Source organism: Mizuhopecten yessoensis, unplaced genomic scaffold, assembly GCF_002113885.1.
Source record: "Mizuhopecten yessoensis strain PY_sf001 unplaced genomic scaffold, ASM211388v2 scaffold6135_1, whole genome shotgun sequence".
Lineage (NCBI taxonomy): Eukaryota > Metazoa > Mollusca > Bivalvia > Pectinida > Pectinidae > Mizuhopecten > Mizuhopecten yessoensis.
Genome location: NW_018406397.1, coordinates 2,373,785 through 2,396,358, shown reverse-complemented (window position 1 = coordinate 2,396,358; position 22,574 = coordinate 2,373,785). Strand labels below are relative to the sequence as shown.

Sequence of the window (22,574 nt, the reverse complement as noted above, 5' to 3'; positions counted from 1 at the left end):
TCAAACTGAAGCATCCAATTGCATTTTATTTATCTTGTAAAAGTATTTGGCTTTTTGGACTCGGGAAGCGATGTTCTATGTATATATTCATATTGATACAGGATGTTGATGAATTTTGACCTTTTAAGCATGACTTCGCTGTTTTCTGTGGCACCTACAATTTTTAGAGTTGCCATACATTTGTATTGCAATAAAATGTTGACACTGATATAAGCCAATGAGGGGCAGTTTGACAACAGAGAAACCCTTCGTAAATGGGTACTTTAATCTTACTTAACATAGTCTGTCTCTTTATACTCTTTAGGATGCAATCAATGGATAAGTATGAGAGGTTCCGAGTTGAAATATCCAGCTTGAGACAGGCATGTTTAGCAAACAATTCAGAACTGTAACACCCGTTTGATTGAATTAAATGTGCTCTAATATATGAACATATTGTATACAGGAACCTTTTTTGCCCAGTCAAACTTTTGCCATTCACCCATAAAATCAGTTTTCACCCAGTGTTAATTTTGCCCTTCAGATCTTATTATTATGTTAATTTTCCTGTTTACTTATATTTGCTGAAATGATAAATTCGCGATCAGTACAAAGGGCAAAAAAGGCGAAAATTAAACAGCAGAGAAAATATCTCGGTATACAGTAAGCATGCATTGTCAGAATTCCTCTAACAGTGAGGCTGAGTGGTTAAGGTGTCTGACCGTTTGTGACCACTAAGCCTCCACCACTGGGTCACACAGGTTTATAGGCTAATACTAGCCACATGTAAGTGTGGGGTTTTCCGGGTTCTTCGGTTTTCCTCCACCACCAAAACCTGGCTCGTCTTTAAATCCTGAGATATTGCGTATTCGATACAAAACACTTACAGTCGTCAAAATAGGCTCAGCTGAGGAATAGAATCCACACTAAGGGTCATGCCATTGGCCTTTTGTTTTATAACATAGCAAGATTCTGTAATTTCCAAAAATATTGTAACAGACAGTTTCCATTCATGAATCTGTCGATGTCACAGACGCCTGTTGATGGGATCCCAAGTCTGTTAATGGCTGAATTGGTGTGGAACCTGAAGAAGCCAACGTTAACTCATACGTTAAAATTTGCTGGACACTTGTCAGTATTCTCTGAGAGCTAACAGCTGTGAGCTGTCTATGACCTGAGGGCAAGGGGATGTTGAGTCTACATTAAAGGTCTTTCCCTGGGTCAGCTTAACAGGGCAAGCATTGGAACTTTATGTAACGACGAAAATTTCAAGACCTGGATCCCTGTATGAAGGTCATTGTAGGACATATAAAGAAATTCCGGCCATTATTGTACAAGGATTCCACATCATTGTGGACTTCACAGCAATTTGATGTTCATACCACAAGATATTGATTGCATTGAAAGTTCAATAAGGACATTATAAATAACAAAAGCCAAATCTAAGTTTGATCAAAGCATGTTGCCTAATGCCGTATATTAATTATGGCATCTAAATAAAGAAACAGGAAGAAAGTAATTACAAAATTGATGTTTAGTTACCTGTATATACATTGTACTAAGACACAAGGAACACGGAAAGACAATTTGTTCGTTTTCTGTTTGATCAAAGTCCATCTAATGAAATGCAAGGTTTCTGTGGTCCACAAAACCATTAATAAATGAGACTGCAATTTGAAGCCCATAAGAGAAGAGTTTTTTGAGAACCACATTTGTTCTATTATCCTGTAACTGGGTCATTTCAAATGGTGTACAAAAACGGTCAATGTCACTGCCGGTAAATGGCTTTTAGTGTTGATTAAGGCTCAAGCCATTGACAAAATGAACCGGAGGACAATTACACTGGCAGAAACCAATTACAGTGTAACATCATCAACAGTGCCCATCGCTGATCAGCTATCTCCTCAATACTCCTTTCTGCTAAGTATGTTTCAATTGACCTAAGGATGTAGCCTCCTTCTTTTCTGACATGCTTCTCATTCCCAAAAGACTTTGATGCTAATCTACTTGGGTCACATACACATATCCCGTTTGGAACAGTTCAGGTGGCGCAGAAATATTCTGCGACAAACTAACGCGCTCGGACCAAACTGTTGGTAAAAAACTAAAAGTGCATTTAAGCAATAGCCAGCATTTTAGTTTCCATCAGACACATATCAGGACCCCTTCACATGCATGTGCCGAATATTCCTGAGGTCAGCCTGATCTGTTCAGATCTGAGCCTGTCATTTTCTTTTCAGGTTCAGCTGGTTGCAACAGATTTTTACATATTTGACCACAGTGACCTTGAAAGTGAGTCAAAGTCAATCATTTAGATAAATTTTGAAGCCCTTAATCCCAGCATGCTACAGGCCAAATATCATCTCGAAAAGAAAATGTTAAAGATTTTAACAAAATAATTGATCTATAATGACAAATTCCAATGTTGAAACTTCACTTTTGAACAGTTAAAAGAGGTCAAAGACATGTTAGTTTGATAATCTGTATGCGACACTTCAGAATACCTTATACATTGGAACAATGCTAATCTCACTACATTCAGTCCCAAAGTAAAAGTCCTGGATTAAGTGAAATGGCTGAATTACCACAACAAATTTGTATCAAAAAGGAAACATGTTCCCAAAATACCAACTGGATAATTGGATTGTTGCTGGATTATCAAGGCTCACATGTATTGGACATTATCTTTACCATGAATTTCATTCCAGTCTCTTACTTTTGGAAATTGTCGGTTAGTCAGGTTATTTGACTTCAGCTGAACCCTTATAGAGGTTCTCTAAATATCCATGCTAACAAAGCTTATGCTGTTGAGGAACTCTCCTTTCTGGAAAAAACATTTCATTTGTCAAAGACTGTAGGTCAGTGCCTGAATAGATAATTCAAGGCACCATTAAGATACAGCTATACTGGGTGTCTACTCATTTAACATAACCAGTATCCCCCTTCCTCCTTCCCCTCCTCCTAAAACAGCCTTTGTGATTGATGTCGAGAGGTAAGTTAAAAGGCCAACGGTTCCAAACTCTAGTTTTGAACATTCAGAACTGTAAATTGAATTACAGATCTAGTTTGGCTAACTGTTAATAAGGTTATGTGTGTGCAATCAGGGAAGGAACTTAAGCTAGGCCACATAAAATTAGATCTGTGTGCTCCTAAAGCTTGTTGTATCTGCCAAAGAATGCTAACAGCCAAACATTCTCATGGCAGAGATTGGTTCTGGATGTGGCAGACCAAAACTTCTGTAATAAATTGAGAATGACACAGAATATTTTCATCATGTCTAGCCAGGTGTGACAAATGACCTCTCAAGTGATGGATCGTGTCTGTTTCGAAGATGAAGGCACTGAAAATGAGAATGTTTTCCATACAAGCTTCATAAAGCAAAACAAATGTGATCAATCACGACACTTTACCGCTCAAAAGGATAACATTACAACCATAAAAATTGTTTCTTCGTGAGGAAATTGCTTCAATCAGAATTTACAGCTCTGGAGTAACAACTTGAATTTTCTCCGGGATGGTAATAGTGAGTGTGGTTTGTGGCCTACCACGCCCACAATTTGACCAATATAGATTTCCATCCTCGGTTAACCACTATAACCCTGACAGGCCGAAGAAATCAATCATGGTTACGCTTATTTACAGATCTTACCCACACCATGGAGAAAATGCAGTTAAACCTGTTCGAACACTGAATGTCATATCATTATTTACAACACTGTTACTCCCCTTTTCGACACATATAAATTGTACCCTCTTTAACCTTTTCACCCTCAATTCACATTTGAACCTTACCAAACCAAAGATAAGGCAAATCCAGTTTAAATATGAAGGGGTGAATGAGTTAAGCAGGTTAGAAATGATTTACGTTTCTGTAATGCCTTATTAGAACTTGTACAATCCTTGAATGAGCACCTAAGAAACTGCTTACAATTTTGTAATTTAAAAAATACATATATTTACGTATCAACTTGACAACATTTTCTTTTTATAATATTTCTTCATCCGTAAGGATCATTTTTCTGATTTATAATATATATATACATATATATAAAGTCAGGTGTGTGCATTCGTCCCAGGATAAACGTTGATGGTAATATTTTATACACATGTTTACAAGTCTATATGGGTTAAAGCCACTATGGAATTTCGTATTTAAGTTGAGATCAGCTTTTCAGGTACAGCTGTTTCCTAGCCTACAGCCAACTTCTAGTAGATGATCAGGTGAACAGATTGTAGCGTACATTATATATAGAAATCCTATAGAGTAATAATATCATAACACTGATCCTATCTTAGTTCATTTTTTTATTTTTATTTAAATAGAGAAACATATAAATACAATATTTATATTAAAAGAAGCCAACAATAAGGGTTCTTTTTTTTTGTGTAAAAAAAATATGTTTTTCTAGCAGAGCGGACTATGACAGGAAGCACTGAACAAGTGAAGGATTTGCCATCTACTGGTAAAATTCAAATAACTACCGGTATATAAGGCTTCATTTGTGTATTGATTCTGCCATACCTTCCTAGCGTAATAAGTCACTCTGTCTAGTCAATGGTGAACTAATGTAAGGTATCATGATGAATTCATTATCAGTATTAATTGTTGAGAAAATTTTCCAATAAACATGATATAACACTCGTATTAAGTTATATTTACAGTGATAATTCAGCCCCCCTTTCCCCTCCCCAATAGCCATTTTTGGAAAGTACAAGCATTTGCTCTTGAGTGATACGTTCAAAAATTGACCAATCAATTTGCGAACCTGTTTCATTACAACAGACGTCGCCTTCCCCCTGCCGAGAGTCCAAAGCACAGGCAATATAAAGGATCTGAGAGTAATTCTTTCTATCCTCGAAGTACACCAAAGCCATACATTGTCTACAGCATGTTAAGCAGTGTCGTTACTTACATGTTTCCCATATCCATGGAGAGATTGGGTTTACACCTCCCAGAAGGTTTGTATTACGGCCAACTCAAGCATCATTGGTTATGCAAAACTACCCCCCTCTGGGGAGAAATTACTATTAAGTTGTACCAACATGCTTGTCAGAAGAAGTTAGGCTAAAACACTAAACAGATACTCCTGCTTCAGAATGTAACACTAACAACATATAAATGGTTATAAATTGATCAAATGTAAGTAACGGTTGTTTTTTAAACAAGTAACACGTTATATAATTTCTACTTTCACTTTCCTAATACAATGTTCATGGAGTTTATAAAATATTTTAATTTTTAATTTTGTTTATAACATTAAGTCAATTTCTGTCCAGAAATTATGCGTAGATTTAGAAAAATAGCTTTATCAAGATACGGCAACTACAGACTATATGATTGACTTAACTCATTCACCCCTGAAGTTTCATAATGAACTATTCCATCCTTTTAATTGGAAGAGTTCAAATGTGTTTTCAGGGGTAAATGAGTTAATGCGAGAAGTAGAATAGCATATAATGACTTAAGGATCCTTGTACCACTGCCAAAAACTGTTTTTCTAGTATGACTATACCTTTGATAAATCATTTCTGAAAAGGAAATCATACTTTGTGGGACTTTGACGAAAATAATAAAGATGAAATAAATAAATTATAATGAATAATAGTGTGGTTAGCGTAAAATCTTAAGCAGGACAAGACTGGGATTTGAATCATGAACCTCAGGTTGTTATACTATCACTCTGACCGACTGAGCCACACAGTCAACGAGGGCGTCCTGGCTCAACTGTGCTACAGGTATATCTTAAATTCAGGGGAGGTTACTGTACAAAAATTCACAGTGCAGTGGGACAGGGATCCTTAAGGATGAACTATAGCTAAGGAATATTTCAAAGTAGAAGAGATCTATATGTATCACCTGTTATTATAAAAAGAAAATCAAGATAAACTTTTACCGCACAGTTTTATATAAGAGTTATGAGATAATCACAAGCAGATGAAGTACATCTTTAGGAGACACACTTTCCATTAGCAGCTAGTGAGGAGGCAGGTAAATCAATTATACATGTTAAAAGTGGTGCAGGTCTACCTCAGTCGATATTAGATATTTACCTCCATTGAAATGGCCTCAGCTGTGTCCTGAAGTGTAAACAGCTTAATGAAACAGTGTTATGTAACATCAATATAACAACGTATTGTAACACATTTACATGTCCTCAACTACGTAACAATCGATACAGGTGAGACAGCATCCCTTTGAAGGAGAAAATGACAACGTATTGTAACATATTTACATGTCCTCAACTACGTAACAATCAATACAGGTGAGACAGCATCCCTTCCACAGAGAGTTCTCTAATGTTTTGTATTTCATAATAAAACATCTTTAATATATTCCTCCATTATGTATTCTTAATTACAATTTAAAGACTTTACATACAGGAAAAAACAGATTGATGTTGCATATCGTAACCATGATACATTTTAGCATATTGATATTATAAACAGCAGTGCTCATCCAAAAAGGCTTCTGATTATGTTCCAGGCCAACGAAGTCATGCACACTTTGAAATTAGATAAGACTTCATAAGTCATTTTCCTCATCTAATTGGTTTGACTAAGAATAATCTGGAAATCAATTTTCTAATTCGACCTACTTTCATACTGTGGTCTTCCAAACTGAACAGTTTCTATGATATTTCATTTTCATTCCCAAATACAATGCATAAAACATTTTTATTTAAAAAAATTCAATCTGCCATATATCTAATTACTTGAAATTATGTCCCCACTGAGGAGTTATTTTTGGTAAAAATTACGCTTATATATATATATAATGACTATATGCTTTCTTAATTTGACACGTTTCCCCTTTTCAAAAGGAGTTCCCAACAAACATGTTAAACCTCTTTCAGAACTTTTTGTTATTCAAAGGTTGATACTTCAGATGGTATACTGGTATTCACAGAATGCTTGCATTGATATAACCCTGGATATGTCCACATAACTATTAGAAAACTTCAGTTAATTTAATTAAAGGAAGATAACTCCAGCACAGATAATCAACATAACGTATAAGGTAGCATGCACCCTTAACTCAAACCAGTGGAATCTGATTTGGAATAGTTCGCCAGTCATGTAACAGGAATTAATTAAAATTTATTGCATGTTACGATTTCCGTTTTCGCTAGGTAAGTGATTTTCATTGTCTATATTGATGAAGGATCCCAGCACCACTGTGGGGCTAGACTGGGATTCGAACCCTGTTATACTATTGCTCTCACCAATTCAGCTACCTGGTCAACTACAGTGAGGTGTCTTGGACCAACTTTGCTACAGTTATATCACAACAGTTACTTTATATAGGAACAAGTCATTGCCCCGCTTTGACAATCAATGCACATGTCAAGTTTGGTTGGTGTAGCACTTATAGTTTCAGATGGTGTAGCACTTATAGTTTCAAAGAAACTAACTTAAACGCAAAAATTTAATGTTGATGGAGATGCTGACAAAGTCAATGGACCATGAAAGGTAGGCCGCATCAGCATTAGATGTATGGGTTGAGATGTACTACCTAAGATGCATCTATGGTTCAAGTTTGGTTGGTCTAGCATTAATACTTTCAGAGAAAGTAACTCAAACGCAAAAGCTTAACGTTGACGCCGCCATTGCAACCGTCACCGAAAAATAACACCTTTGTCTCATCTTCCGCTACTTGGTGGCAGCGAGACAAAAACCACAATGCAATGTGACAGGGACCCTTAATTGTTGTTCTGGCTACAGCCACCTGTTATAAAAGCAAACTCATGTTTCTAAGGTTTTGAAAGAATCTTTTTTTTTCTTGGTAAACACAGGTTTGCATTAAGTCCCTTATTCCCATTAAATCTATTGATGTGTCTATTCCCATATCTTCTTCTGCCTGTTATTCAGTGACATAGACCAACTACAAGTCCCTTAATTATCCCCATTAAATCTACATGTATTGATGTGTCTATTCCCACATCTTCTTCTGCCTGTTATACAGTGACATAGACCAACTACGAGTCCAAGCAATCTAGAGAGATCAAATGACCCTCTGTCTGTGTTATTACATAGTTGGACTTTCTACTCCTCTGAGGTATCCTGTTTCTCAGTGGCAATAACAGGTAGTGTGGGATGACTCTGATTGGTTGATGTGAAGTTTGGTTGTATCTGGTTGATGTGTGGTTAGGGAATTTTGGCAGAGTACACCTCCTTTGTTCTAAAGTACAGTACAGAACTAATAAACAATTTTGTCCATAACACACAGCTTCAGAACAAATGGTATGTTACTCTCAAAGAGACTTTTATGGTAAAATAAGAAAATAACAAATAGTTTTTACTGATGTAGACGACATTATCAGACTTTCTGGAATGAAAGAATTCCATATTTTAGCATGCAGCACATTATACAAAGGTTTAGTACTTCAAGGTCATCATCTCTTTGATCAGTCTCAGCAACTTTGTCCAACCAATCAGTTCTTTGAAATCATATTGATTCAATATACAATTATCATGGGGTATACTGATGCTGTACAGAACCAATTTACTTGGTATTTCACTGTAATGAAACTGTCTTCATTTCAAGTAAGACAATGTAGTAAGGTAATTATAGTCACCTGAGATCAAACGAGACCATGCAGTATCAATGATGCTCAGTCAAGAGAAACAGACACCAGGAACCACTAGCTTCCTTTAACACCCGAAGTGCAGTAATCAGATACCGCTATTTAAATAATTTTATTAATGTTCGTAAGTCAGGTAGTAAATCGAAGAAGCCATTTTATTTAATACTTATCATACGTGGGCGTTGGGAACGTTAGGAGGTTTCTTTGACATGCAATACCTGATAGAAACAATACCAAACTCAATACATAATTCATTTTTCTGATAATAATACAGTGAACATGAATCTGCTGATTTATCGGATAATGTGTTGAGGAAAAGGAAAACTGCAGAGAAGACACGTACCTTGAAGTGAAGGATACGCTGTGCTAGACAATCGTAATTAAGAATGATATTGTTCTCACAGCTTCGGGCAGGTTCATCAAATTAAACAAAAGGCCAACCGTTAATGACCTGACTGATCAGGAAGTATGAGGTACAAAAAAAGACCTACAGCAACTATACACTGACAAGTTAACATGATTATAAATGAAGACAGAAAATCCAGATTAAATACAGGCAATGGCCACACTGCAGAGCAGAAAAGAGTATAAATGGGGAATGTGGTTGGATGGTAGATTCTGTATCTTATGACACTGTGGAGTGCATGGCTTTCATTTCTTTAAATATTGGGTATATCTATATAACTTTAAAACAGAACGCATGAACGGATCTGTTGTCTTAACCTGTAGATAGAGACATTCTCACCAACCTTTTAAATAATTCAGAATGAGGCCAGTCTTATAAATAAGGAAACAGCTGAGAAAGCAGAGCTTACCCCGGAGTGGCTCATCACAATCAATGGCTCAACCCTTTTTGAAGTCTGTCTGAATTTCAAACCAATACAAGATACTTTCATCATTGATCAAGTTCGCCCTGTATGACCTCAGGTAGCCATTTTATTCCATCTTTCATCTTGTTATTTCTGTCTTAGACTGTGTGGCATTACAATGATACACAGTCAACCCTCGATATAATACCCTTTGTTTCATTTGCCACCTTGTTTACTGCCAACATATTTCAATTAAGTTCCTTTTTCTTGTCTTCTTAAAAATTATTTTATAGATTTCCCTCAATTTATTGCCAACCCCCTTTATAATGCCAAAATGTCTCTGGACAAATGTTGGCATTATAACAAAGTTTTTACCAATTTTTCAAAGAATATTTTGAAATGCTTGCAACATTACTTCATCAACCAATGATGAAGCAAGCTATGCTACATATAAACCAGACTGCCATTTGTTCTCAATCAATATTCTGATATCTATCGGTAACCTAATTAAACCTTACATTCTTTAGAAGTAGAGGCCATACGATGATTACCAGGGTTACATTCAAACTACCAATATCTTCATACTATTCGTGACTTTTACGCTCCATAATCTAATTTCTCTGTATAGGGCTTTCCCATCTGTCCCAGATTTTTCCAGGCAACACCGGAAAGACAGACATCAGGAAGCAGGAAACAATTAGCATGGAACACTTCCTGGAAACGCTCTGGGACATTATTTACCTGTATATAGTGGAGACTCAACAGGAAGTAGTCATCAACTCAGGACGAGACGTAGTCACAATGTTAGGCGGATGTCTGCTTATATAACTACGATGGCGACAAAGGGGGACAATTTGTACCAGATTCATGAAATTCATCTTATACAGACGTCTGCTTATAGAACTACAATGGCAACAAAGGGAGACAATTTGTACGAGGCTCATGAAAATCTTACACAGAAGTCTGCTTTGAAATAACTTTGATGGCCCAGATGTTAGCGCCGGAGGTCTAAATGTGGGAGGAAACCGGAGTACACAGAGAAAACCCACAGTATGTGCTTTTTTGAATGATTTAAAGGACAGAAAATAGACTGGACGGCAATTTACATTCAGAACTGGAGAACAATGGAAAACTTATAACAATAATATGCAGTCATAATTTTCAAGGTAATACACATTTCAAATATCGATTACACAAAAAATTCTCCATAAAGAGACCACATTGAACATGCCCACATATAAGGTTAGCTTTTAATCAGGACTTTGCTGGCACACTTATTGCCTTCTTTAGGACACTACAGGATCCAGCATGCGCAGTACCATGTGTAATTGACTGCCAGCAAATTCTTTTACTCTAATTATAAAGTTCCGAAGGGGAGATAAGTCAATAAAACTATATAAAACCAGAGAATCTCCTTAACCAATTTTACCAGGAACTTGTTCAACAGGTCTGATTTGCAGAAAAAGTACAAAAGTTTGAGGCTCATTTTAAGTTGTGTGAAATACCAATATTTGACAAGAGAAAATGTATACAAGATGAAATACCAAACATATTGTCTATGTTTTTCAGCTTACTTATTAAGGATATTTAACATTTATATATAATCTTCTAAAAAATCCATTTGTATGCACTTCTATTTGTAGGTTGTGGTTGTGAAGGTTTGATAGCTGTTGCTATGAAAGCACATACTGTGAATTCAGATATTTTCATGGGGCCCAAATTTTGTGGTTTCCTGACAAAACACCATTTTGTAGGTCAAATGAACTCATGGAGTACCTAATCAAACAGAGAATTATTTTATGTCGAACTTGCAATTACTTTATGGACCTGTGAATTCATGGATAATGATTACTGTCCAATTGAAGCAAATTGCAAAAAAACACCAAAATTAGTAATTTCACAGTATTTGAATTTAAAGAACTAGCTTATATATTCAGAATTTGGTTTAAAATAAATTTACAGGGTCGCAGGCCATCATGTCAGGGGAAAAAACTTATGTTTGGGCAAACATGAAAGGAGGGATGAGTTATTTAATAACACATCAGCTATCCATTTTGAACTGCTTTTTGTATTGAACACATTTAATATGGTGCTATGTGGTTAACATACAATAGGTCACATCTGATGTGACAGCCCTTCCTGTTGTATCGTTTGTTTGTTTGTATTAAACAGCTTCTGCTGTTTGACCATGTCTGACAGCTACCTAAGGAGGAAGGGTCACTTAACTGTTAAGATACAGGATTGCCTACCATTGTATCAGGGGAGACAACTCCCAATATGGGAAATACATGTAAAGAGGTGACTTACCCTGTGTCCTGGATGGGTGGAGCTCATCGTCTGGTAGGACCCTGTGGACGACTGCCGGCTGACCCCTAGGGAGTCATTTAAGGCGGTATGGGAGTTAGGCAGGGGCTGCACATGTTCAGTGACAACCTGGCTTCGTCCAGGTCGTTCGAACCTGAAATAAGAGAAGATAACTCCAAAACATGATGGACAAAATGGGCAGCCCTCAGCTCCATACACATCTGACATTGTAGTCCCACACTTGTTCAGTCAGCCTGTCAGCACTAGACCATGTATCCTACCGGTCTGACCCACGGTCACATGTCCTTATCCTCAAATGACCTGGCCAGCCTACACACTGGTACCAATGGTCAGTCCTGAGTTGTCACAGAAGCACACCTGACTTCCTTACTATTTAACAAACACCTTAACAATTTACGCATCACCGCACATTTACATCACATATCACTGTGAACTTTTATCTCCAAATCAGTTCCTGGAAAGGTAAATCTCACAAACAGCTTCTAAACTATATTCTAACAGTATTTGTAAGTTTTATTGCCAAATTCTAGAAACACAATTTTATATTCATGTTTTGATAGAAGAATTTATATAGTAAATCTCAGATTGTTGTATAGGTAAATCACTGTGTTTTTTTTTTTATCCTACTCCAGCCTAGACACATGCACAGCCGTAACTCCAAGTCAGGTAAATCATAGCACCAGTAACTCTACACTTTAACTCCAGGCCCTGTGAAAACTCAAGCAGAGATCCAACTCTCAGCACCAATGGAAGAGTGTTGCAGTGCACAAGTCCGGGAGTCCGGTGCGCGGGAGTCCGGTGCGCGTTTGACTGAGGTGGACACGCGAGAGTGTTAAACACTATACAGAACTATCACTGGTATAGGCTAGTACTAGGCAGGCTTCAGAGGCAGGCTGTATTGATTTTCATCCTCCCCATAACCTCTCCCTATGCAAACTATATGACAGCTCAAACTTCATGCCAGTTTAACAGACCAGTCTGGGCCGTGGGGACTAATGTTGCTGATGAGGGGCAGTCTGGACAGAGGATCCTCACGGAGCCAGTCACACAAACGATTCACTGCCTGAAATACCTGTCTAGCACAAGTGTAACTGTAGGTAACATCGTTACAGGTGAATGATCTCAATTTTTAACTTTATTTGATATACGTTTATTGAGTAACTAATGAAAAATCAGTATACCTACCATAAGAAATGTATAAAGATTACTAAGATATGGATATATTCGATAAAAGGATGTTACCAGCCATTAGGAAACAATCCCAAATAAAGTGTAGGTAAATATCAAACCCATTTAAAACAGGTATGATATGTCTGAATGTGAAAAAAGAAATGTAATCCTACTCTGACTCAACAGTCTGCTTTCTATATATCAAGTATATACACAGCTATTGAAACAGGTGGAGCGTTGCTGGACATGGAATTCAGCAAAACATGTTGATACCTTTACATGCAAGCATGTTCACTGATGGAATAAATAAGTGTATATGACTCAGTAAGCACCTATACAGCTCTGGTATAAAGGGGTTTATCAAACACAGAACACCTGTTTAAATAAAAAAAAAAATCTGCTATGGAAGATTTTAATCCCTGTGTACTGTTTAGAGTTTTGTAGAAACAGGGCTGAACATGTAGGTGTCTAAGGGGAATATGGAGAAGGCTCAACATGTAGGTGGCTTAGTAGACAGTGACAAGGCTCAACATGTAGGTGGCTGAGTAGACAGGGACAGGGCTCAACATGTAGGTGACTTAGTAGACAGTGACAAACATGAAGGTGTCTTAGGGGAATATGGAGAAGGCTCAACATGTAGGTGACTTAGTAGACAGTGACAAGGCTCAACATGTAGGTGGCTTAGTAGACAGGGGCAGGGCTCAACATGTAGGTGGCTAAGTAGACAGGGACAGGGCTCAACATGTAGGTGTCTTAGTAAACAGGGACAAGGCTCAACATGAAGGTGGCTTAGTGGACAGGGCTTAACATGTAGGTGTCTTAGTAGACAGGAACAGGCCTCAACATGTAGGTGGCTTAGTGGACAGGGCTTAACATGTAGGTGTCTTAGTAGACAGGGACAGGGCTAGCTCAACATGTAGGTGGCTTAGTAGACAGGGAAAAGGCTCAACATGTAGGTGTCTTAGTAGACAGTAACAGGCCTCAACATGTAGGTGTCGTAGCAGACAGGGACAGGGCTCCACATGTAGGTGGCTTAGTGGACAGTGCTTAACATGTAGGTGTCTGAGTAGACAGGAACAGGCCTCAACATGTAGGGGGCTTAGTGGACAGGGAGAAGGCTCAACATGTAGGCAGATTAGTGGACAGGGCTTAACGTGTAGGTGGCTTAGTGGATAGGGACAAGGCTCAACATGTCGGTGGCTTAGTAGCCAGGAGCAGGGCTGAACATGTAGGTGATTTAATAGGACAGGGACAGGGCTAAACATGTAGATGGCTTAGTAGACGGGGACAGGGCTCAACATCCCCGTGGCTTAGTGGACAGGGAGAAGGCTCAACATGTAGGTGTTTTAGTAGACAGGGACAGGACTCAACATGTGGGTGTCTTAGCAGACAGTAGGTGACTTAGTAGACAGGGACAGCTGGGCTCACCATGTAAGTGGCTGAGTAAACAGGGACAAGGCTCAACAAGTAGGTGTCTTAGCAGACAGCGACAGGGCTCAACATGTATGTGGCTTAGTAGACAGTGACAAGGCTCAACATGTCGGTGTCTTAGTAGACAGTGACAATGCTCAACATGTAGGTGGATTAGTAGCACGAGAAAAGGCTCAACATGTTGTAGGTGGCTTAGTAGGCTCAACATGTAGGTGCCTTAGTAGACAGGAACAGGCCTCAATATGTAGGTGGCTTAGTGCACAGGGCTTAACATGTAGGCGGCTTAGTAGACAGGGACACGGCTCAACATGTAGGTGCCTTAGTAGACAGGAACAGGGCTCAACATGTAGCCGTCTTAGTAGACGGGGACAGGGCTCAACATGTCGGTGTCTTAGTAGACAGTGACAGGGCTCAACATGTTGGTGGCTTAGTAGACAGGCTCAACATGTATATGGCTTAGTAGACAGGGGCAGGGCTCAAAATGTAGAAGGCTTAGTCGACAGGGACAGGGCTCATCATGTAGGTGTCTTAGTAGAGAGGGACAGGGTTAAACATGTAGATGGCTTAGTGGACAGGGACAAGGCTCAACATGTCGGTGTCTTAGTAGCCAGGGACAGGGCTCAATATGTAGGTGGCTTAGTGCACAGGGCTTAACCTGTAGGTGTCTTAGTAGACAGGAACAAGGCTCAACATGTACGTAGCTTAGTGGACAGGGCTTCACATGTAGGTGTCTTAGGGGACGGGGACAGGGCTAGCTCACCATGTAGGTGTCTTAGTGGACAGGGACAAGTCTCAACATGTAGGTAGCTAATTAGACAGGGCTTAACATGTAGGCGGCTTAGTAGACAGGGACATGGCTCAACATGTACGTGGCTTAGTAGACAGTGACAATGCTCAACATGTAGGTGGATTAGTAGCACGAGAAAAGGCTCAACATGTCGGTGTCTTAGTAGACAGAGACAGGGCTCAGCATGTAGGTGGCTTAGACAGGGACAGGGCTAGATCTGCATGTAGGTGATTTAGTAGGTGGCTTAGTAGAAAGACACAGGGCTCAACATGTATGTGGCTTAGTAGACAGGGCCAGGGCTCAACATGAAGGTGGTTTAGTGGACAGGGCTTAAGATGTAGGTGTCTTAGTAAACGGGGACAAGGCTCAACATGTAGGTGTCTTAGTAAACGGGGACAAGGCTCAACATTAGAAATACAGACAGATGTCGAGTCATATACCTGGTTTATCTACAAGCTACAGGGCTCAACATGTATGTGGCTTAGTAGACAGGGGCAGGGCTCAACATGTAGCCGTCTTAGTAGACGGGGACAGGGCTCAACATCCCCGTGGCTTAGTGGACAGGGAGAAGGCTCAACATGTAGGGGGCTTAGTAGACAGGGAAAGGGCTCAACATGTAGGAGGCTTAGTAGACAGGGCCAGGGCTCAACATGAAGGGGTCTTAGCAGACAGGGAAAGGGCTCAACATGTAGGGGGCTTAGTAGACAGGGACATGGCTCAACATGAAGGTGGTTTAGTGGACAGGGCTTATCTTGTAGGTGGCTTAGTAGGCTCAACATGTAGGTAGCTAATTAGACAGGGCTTAACATGTAGGGGTCTTAGTAAACAGGGACAGGGCTCAATATGTAGGTGACTTAGTAGGACAGGGACAGGGCTAAACATGTAGATGTCGTAGTAGACAGGGACAGGCCTCAACATGTAGGGGGCTTAGTAGACAGGGAGAGGGCTCAAAATGTAGAAGGCTTAGTAAACAGGGACAATGCTCAACATGAAGGTGGCTTAGTAGACAAGGACAGGGCTCAACATGTTGGTGGCTTAGTAGACAGAGACAGGGCTCAGCATGTAGGTGTATAACGACAGGGCTTAACATGTAGGTGTCTTCGCAGACAGGGACAGGGCTCCACATGTAGGTGTCTTAGAAGGCTCAACATGTAGGTGCCTTAGTAGACAGGAACAAGGCTCAACATGTACGTAGCTTAGTGGACAGGGCTTAAGATGTAGGTGTCTTAGTAAACAGGGACAATGCTCAACATGAAGGTGGCTTAGAAGACAGGGACAGGGCTCATCATGTAGGTGTCTTAGTAAACAGGGACAATGCTCAACATGAAGGTGGTTTAGTGGACAGGGCTTATCTTGTAGGTGGCTTAGTAGCCAGGGACAGCTGGGCTCAACATGTAGGGCGCTTGGTAGACAGGGACAGCTGGGCTCAACATGTAGTGTAGAAACAGGGCTGAACATGTAGGTGACTTAGTAGACAGGGACATGGCTCAACATGAAGGTGGCTTAGTAGACAAGGACAGGGCTCAACATGCATGTAGGTGACTTAGTAGACAGAGACAAACATGTAGGTGTATTAGTGGACAGGGCTTAACGTGTAGGTGGCTTAGTAAACAGGGACAATGCTCAACATGAAGGTGGCTTAGTAGACAAGGACAGGGCTCAACATGTAGGTGGCTTAGTAGACAGGGACAGGGTTAAACATGTAGATGGCTTAGTAGACAGGGACAGGGCTCAACATGTAGGTGTCTTAGCAGACAGGGACAGGGCTCAACATGTAGGTGGCTTAGTAGACAGGGACAGGGCTCAACATGTTGTAGGTGTCTTAGCAGACAGGGACAGGGCTCCACATGTAGGTGGCTTAGTAGACAGGGACAGGGTTAAACGTGTAGATGGCTTAGTAGACAGGGACAGGGCTCAACATGTTGGTGGCTTAGTAGACAGGGCAAAGGCTCAACATGTAGGTGTTTTAGTAGACAGGGAAAAGGCTCAACATGTAGGTGGCTTAGTAGACAGGGGCAGCTGGGCTCAACATGTAGGTGGCTTAGTAGACAGGGGCAGCTGGGCTCAACATGTAGGTGGCTTAGTAGACAGGGACAGGGCTCAAAATGTAGAAGGCGTAGTAGACAGGGACAGGGCTCAACATGTAGGTGGCTTAGTAGATAGGGACAGGGCTAAACATGTAGAAGGCTTAGTAGACAGGGACAAGGCTCAACATGTAGGTGGCTTAGTAGACAGGGACAGGGCTGAACATGTAGGTGACTTAGTAGACAGGGACAGGGCTCAATATGTAGGTGGCTTAGTAGACAGGGAGAGGGCTCAAAATGTAGAAGGCTTAGTAGACAGGGACAGGGCTCAACATGTAGGTGTCTTAGCAGACAGGGACAGGGCTCAACATGTAGGCGTCTTAGTAGACAGGGACAGGGTTCAACATGTAGGTGGCTTAGTAGACAGGGACAGGGCTCAACATGTAGGTGGCTTAGTAGACAGGGCAAAGGCTCAACATGTAGGTGTTTTAGTAGACAGGGAAAAGGCTCAACATGTAGGTGGCTTAGTAGACAGGGACAAGGCTCAACATGTAGGTGTCTTAGTGGACAGGGACAGGGCTCAACATGTAGGAGTCTTAGTAGACAGGGACAGGGCTAAACATGTAGGTGGCTTAGTAGACAGGGGCAGGGCTCAACATGTAGGTGGCTTAGTAGGCAGGGACAGGGCTCAACATGTAGGTGGCTTAGTAGACAGGGACAGGGCTCAACATGTAGGTGTCTTAGTGGACAGGGCTTAACATGTAGGTGGCTTAGTAGACTGGGACAGGGCTCAACATGTAGGTGGCTTAGTAGACAGGGACAGGGCTCAATATGTAGGTGGCTTTGTAGACAGGGACAGGGCTCAACATGTAGGTGTTTTAGTAGACAGTGACAAGGCTCAACATGTAGGTGGCTTAGTAGGCAGGGACAGGGCTCAACATGTAGGTGACTAAGTAGACAGGGAAAAGGCTCAACATGTAGGTGTCTTAGTAGACAGGGACAAGGCTCAACATTAGAAATACAGACAGATGTCGAGTCATATACCTGGTTTATCTACAAGCTCACTTTACATTGTTACTGTGGTCAGTTCATGTGTTGATTGCTTCATGACCTGACTGTCAGACTGACCAGGAGATATTATGTAATAGGAACATCATTAAATCTGATCATTACTGGTCATATGACTTTAGGGACCCTGGCCATTCATGTACAGATACATAACTATCTGTCAGGTGATACTTATACCTGTGAAGTGGTAATAGTAGCATAAATGATTTACAGGTACCATAACAGGTAAACTGTTTATGATGTACAATTTAGGAAATTTGTTTACCTGTCCTGGACATAATGGGTAAAATATTTGATTACCTGACCTGAGGTCAGCCTTGATCGAGTTAAATATAATTAAATTATATCTTAATATGTAATTCATACATAAATGTATATACAACGTACAAAAAACCCATCCAAAATCCTTATGAATCAGTTAAATTTAAAAGAAACGACACAAAGAGTGCCATATAAGGTCCCTAGTACGTTCACCTCTTTAAAGGTTCATTAGGACATGTGTTCATGTATAATCACAACCCCTGATGAACCTCTAATGAGGTGACACTACTAAGGAGTTACTAAGTCATTTTTTACTTTTTTTCAAAAATATTTGTGATTTGGCAGATATGGGAAAACAAAAATGGTAATCAATAAACATGCTGCTGTTCTCATAACAATATATTTTTGTCATTGTTAGGTGGGGGGCTTGTAATTTTAATTTTGAATATCATACTGTTTTAATTTAAGTCTTAGTGGTAAAAAAAGCCACATAAGCTTACTGAAGATTTGTTGTTTAGTTATTTCCTAAACAGATGTTCAAAATCATCATTGCAGCATTACACTAATAAACGACTGGTAACATCCTGTATAACGTTACGAATCTTACGACAAACAGTTTGATGAATATCTTTAATTTACACAACTGATGATGTTGAGATTGATGATAACTATATTACGGGAGCAATTTAGGACAGCATTATGTGACCCTGATCACTAGGTGATATGTGAACCCTAAGGAATATTACACAGCAGCTGCAACTGTGAATGGAGAGGAAAAATGCACAGCCAGACCAGGATTCAAACCCAGGACCCTTGAAAATCCATACGGACGCTCTAGCAAATGAGCTACCTGTTCCCTGACAAATGACCCAGTCAAGTTTCGTTACATTCCGCCCTTCTTTGACATTGAATTCACAAGCGACCCTATACTACCTTTCTTGGGTACAACCTTATTTTGCACCAAATCTCACAGAAGAAAACAAATGTTTGGCCAGACCAGGATTCCAACTCTGACCCTCCCAATTCTACATGACACTCTCACCAATTACGCAACCTGGTCACCAGCAATTGACGCAGTCCAATTCAGCTACATAACTGTTTATATTATTATCTCTTACCACATGTAAATGCAGTGTAACAGGCTACCCCGTATCATTAAAGCTAAAATATTCATATGTTCTTGATACAGCCAACTCTTCAATGAACACATTTACCTTACCATGTTTGGCTAAGATGTCAGCATTTATTACATCGGAAGGTAATAATGTCACATGACCTTACCACTAGTGACCTCTTATATAACAGACAAACTATTCGCCAGAATCACAATTGTCTTAATATATTATTAAAAGTTTAAAAAAGACTTAGTAAACTGTGCCTTGATCACATCTGAAAAATCTAGAATGTCACTGATAATTCAACCTATATGAATATAAATATTAATTCATTTTTTACACACAATTTTTTTCTTACTTTCATCACTCAATATAAGAAACTCAATCAAGAGATTGATAAAAGACATCTAAAATGAGGACAAAACAACTGTTCATAGTGAATCACAGAGGACACAAGAAATAGGTTTTCTAAAGACAAAAACTTCCTACAATATCATTTGACCACAGGATGTAGATTTAGAGCTTGTGCGTGTTGGAACTTTTGAGAGAGATTGGTAAAATGATCAAAATGCGGGGAGTCTCCCTCCTAATGAGGGAGGGTTGACAGCTATGGTGAGTTCCTGAAAACCCCATCTAGTACCTACTGACTGAAGTTGCCGTTATCAAAAACAAGAATCCACAGGAGTGGATGTGTCGCCTGCTCAGCGCTTTTAGTAAGAAAAGTGTTTTGGCTTAAATCAAAAATATCTTGCATTTACTACACAATGCCCTTATTTGGTTATAAAAGGGGCACAACTCCACCAAAAATGCATATAAACTTTTGAAATGTGAATTTGTCTCAGCTTTATTGGTATGCAATAAGTGTACAAAGTTTGAGTTAAATCAATCAAAGGGAACTCAAGTTATCGCACGAAAACCTTGTTTCGGGCGACGCAAATAACGCCGCCGACAAAGTAATACCTATAAGTTGTCTTGCGTTGCAGGCGACAAATAAAAATTAAGGAACAGTTACTGCATGTTTATGCGAAAAACCACAGTGCAGCGGGACTAGTCCGCTAGAGTCCATATTGTATCAAGTAAGGACATGACATCTAGTCAAGTGAGTGAGAAATGAATCAACTGAAACAATGGTATGATTATTTTCTATGACAAACATGTAACCTCTCACAATCGCTGTCGCCAGATTCCGACGACAATCCCCGCATTTTAAAGAGCAGTCGATAGCTGACCATAAACAGGCGATAAACTGATCTTGGCACAATACTAAAGACCTGATGGACTTTCTCTCACTGTCACCGCAAAACATAATTATTGATATTTTAATGATTCATATTCAGTAAAGAAAGTGTGCACTCGTTACGACCGACCCTTTGCCACGGCGATGATAGGGTTGGACAAGTGCGGAGTGTGTAGTGTACAGCAATCATTATTGATCTCACTTCTAAATCTACATAAATAAAACGCATATAAACTAGCTATATCTACCATATAAACCAAAACAAATTACCATAAACACATACAGAGTAAAATTTTACGAGCACAGACATGCATTACACGCTCCTCTTGGGACCCCTGAGGTTGCTCACAATAAGACTCTGGTGCTTACAAAAACCATTCAGCACCACCTGAAGTGCTGAAGAGGCCCGCGGAGAAAGTTGTGTGCTGGTGTTACAAGGTGGTGGCAGACCTGTTGGGGAACATGCAAAGAAATGTAATGTGTTTAGTTTTCATTCTTTTTTTGCCCTAAGGATCCCTGTCCGAATGAATTGTGTTTTTTTGTATACTCAGTGACCTCCCCTTAACTTCCCTTTGGCTATAACTGTACCACAGTTTGCCGTGACACTTCCATCGACCAAGTAGATCAGTAGGTTAACGTTAGAGCAACAGTATTACAATTTGAAGTCCATGCAGGTTCGAAACCAGGTGTAGTCACTCTGACTTTTTACACCCAGAGCACTATCATTGATTGCTGTTTTGTTTATGTCATCTTCATTATGTTAACATCACGAGTCCCTCAAGGTAAACCTTTCTTTTCAAAAATAAGTTTTGAATGCATAGTTTTATGTTGTAGCAGTGGTACAGGGATCCTAATGGGTGAATTTAATGTGTGATTGAAAAAAACTATCATACAAAGTTAGGACAATTAGAGGACAAAAACAACAAGCAGGCAGAAATTACGATTTAAGTATTTAGGAAATGTTAAGGTAATGGAAGGTTGAAACCAAAACTGAACAAATTTATGTAAAGCTTGTATAAATGCTTGCAATTTGATCAGAAGGATCTATAACAGTAGGCTTGTGAAATTCATATAGAAAATTTGATTTAAGCTCGCGAAAGGCTTTCAAAAAAGTTGTAATCAACTTGTTTAATCAACCTCATATGAAACAGAAACTCTTTAAAAACAAGCTTTACCTGAAATCAATTAGTCAAATTGTATGGACCAACTCATGAAAATCTCAGCAACTGCAATTTACTCAGCACGAGTGCAAACAGCGAGGCCTTAGCACTTTCATAACAGTATTGCTTTTACACTTAACTTAGAACACAGGAAATTGATATTGTCATACACACATATTAAGTGTGGAATCGGGCAGCCATGATCTATTAAGTCCAAGACACCTGTCGCCACAAACAATGAAATCAAAATAAAATGGTAAAAAAAACCAAGAGGCCCATATGGGCCTTAACGGCCTTAACCCAAGTTCTGATATATTTATACAGAAAGTTGATTTTGTTTTTAAAACATGAACAGAAGTATTATTCAAAGTGACAAAAAACAATAAAACAACCTTATTCAATATCTAGCATACAGATTTAAGACTGAAAAGTATTTGAATTTAGCACCTCTGATTCTAAACAAGGAAAATGATATTTTTTTTAGCACACTGACTCCTTTGGGCGCCCTTAGGGGTAGAGCTGGCTCAAAATGTTCAAAGTATCAAACTGTCAACTCAGGGTTATAATTCCAATCAAGTTATCAACATGTAATATTCATAGTATCATTTGCCATAATAAATTTT

At 39.4% G+C, this 22,574-nt stretch overlaps 1 protein-coding gene across 3 annotated transcripts in view; it reads right to left on the bottom strand.

The window, feature by feature from the left end:
• The window catches only part of LOC110451585 (synaptotagmin-7-like), a 276,219-nt gene that overhangs the window by 67,700 nt on the left and 185,945 nt on the right, over positions 1–22,574 (bottom strand). For all 3 annotated transcript variants that reach the window (XM_021499694.1, XM_021499695.1, XM_021499696.1), the window contains 2 exons: positions 11,681–11,831; positions 6,031–6,057 (listed from right to left, as the gene is read on the bottom strand). In XM_021499694.1, coding sequence (XP_021355369.1) covers positions 6,031–6,057; positions 11,681–11,831 — 178 coding nt within the window. The remainder of the gene's footprint in view (positions 1–6,030; positions 6,058–11,680; positions 11,832–22,574) is intronic.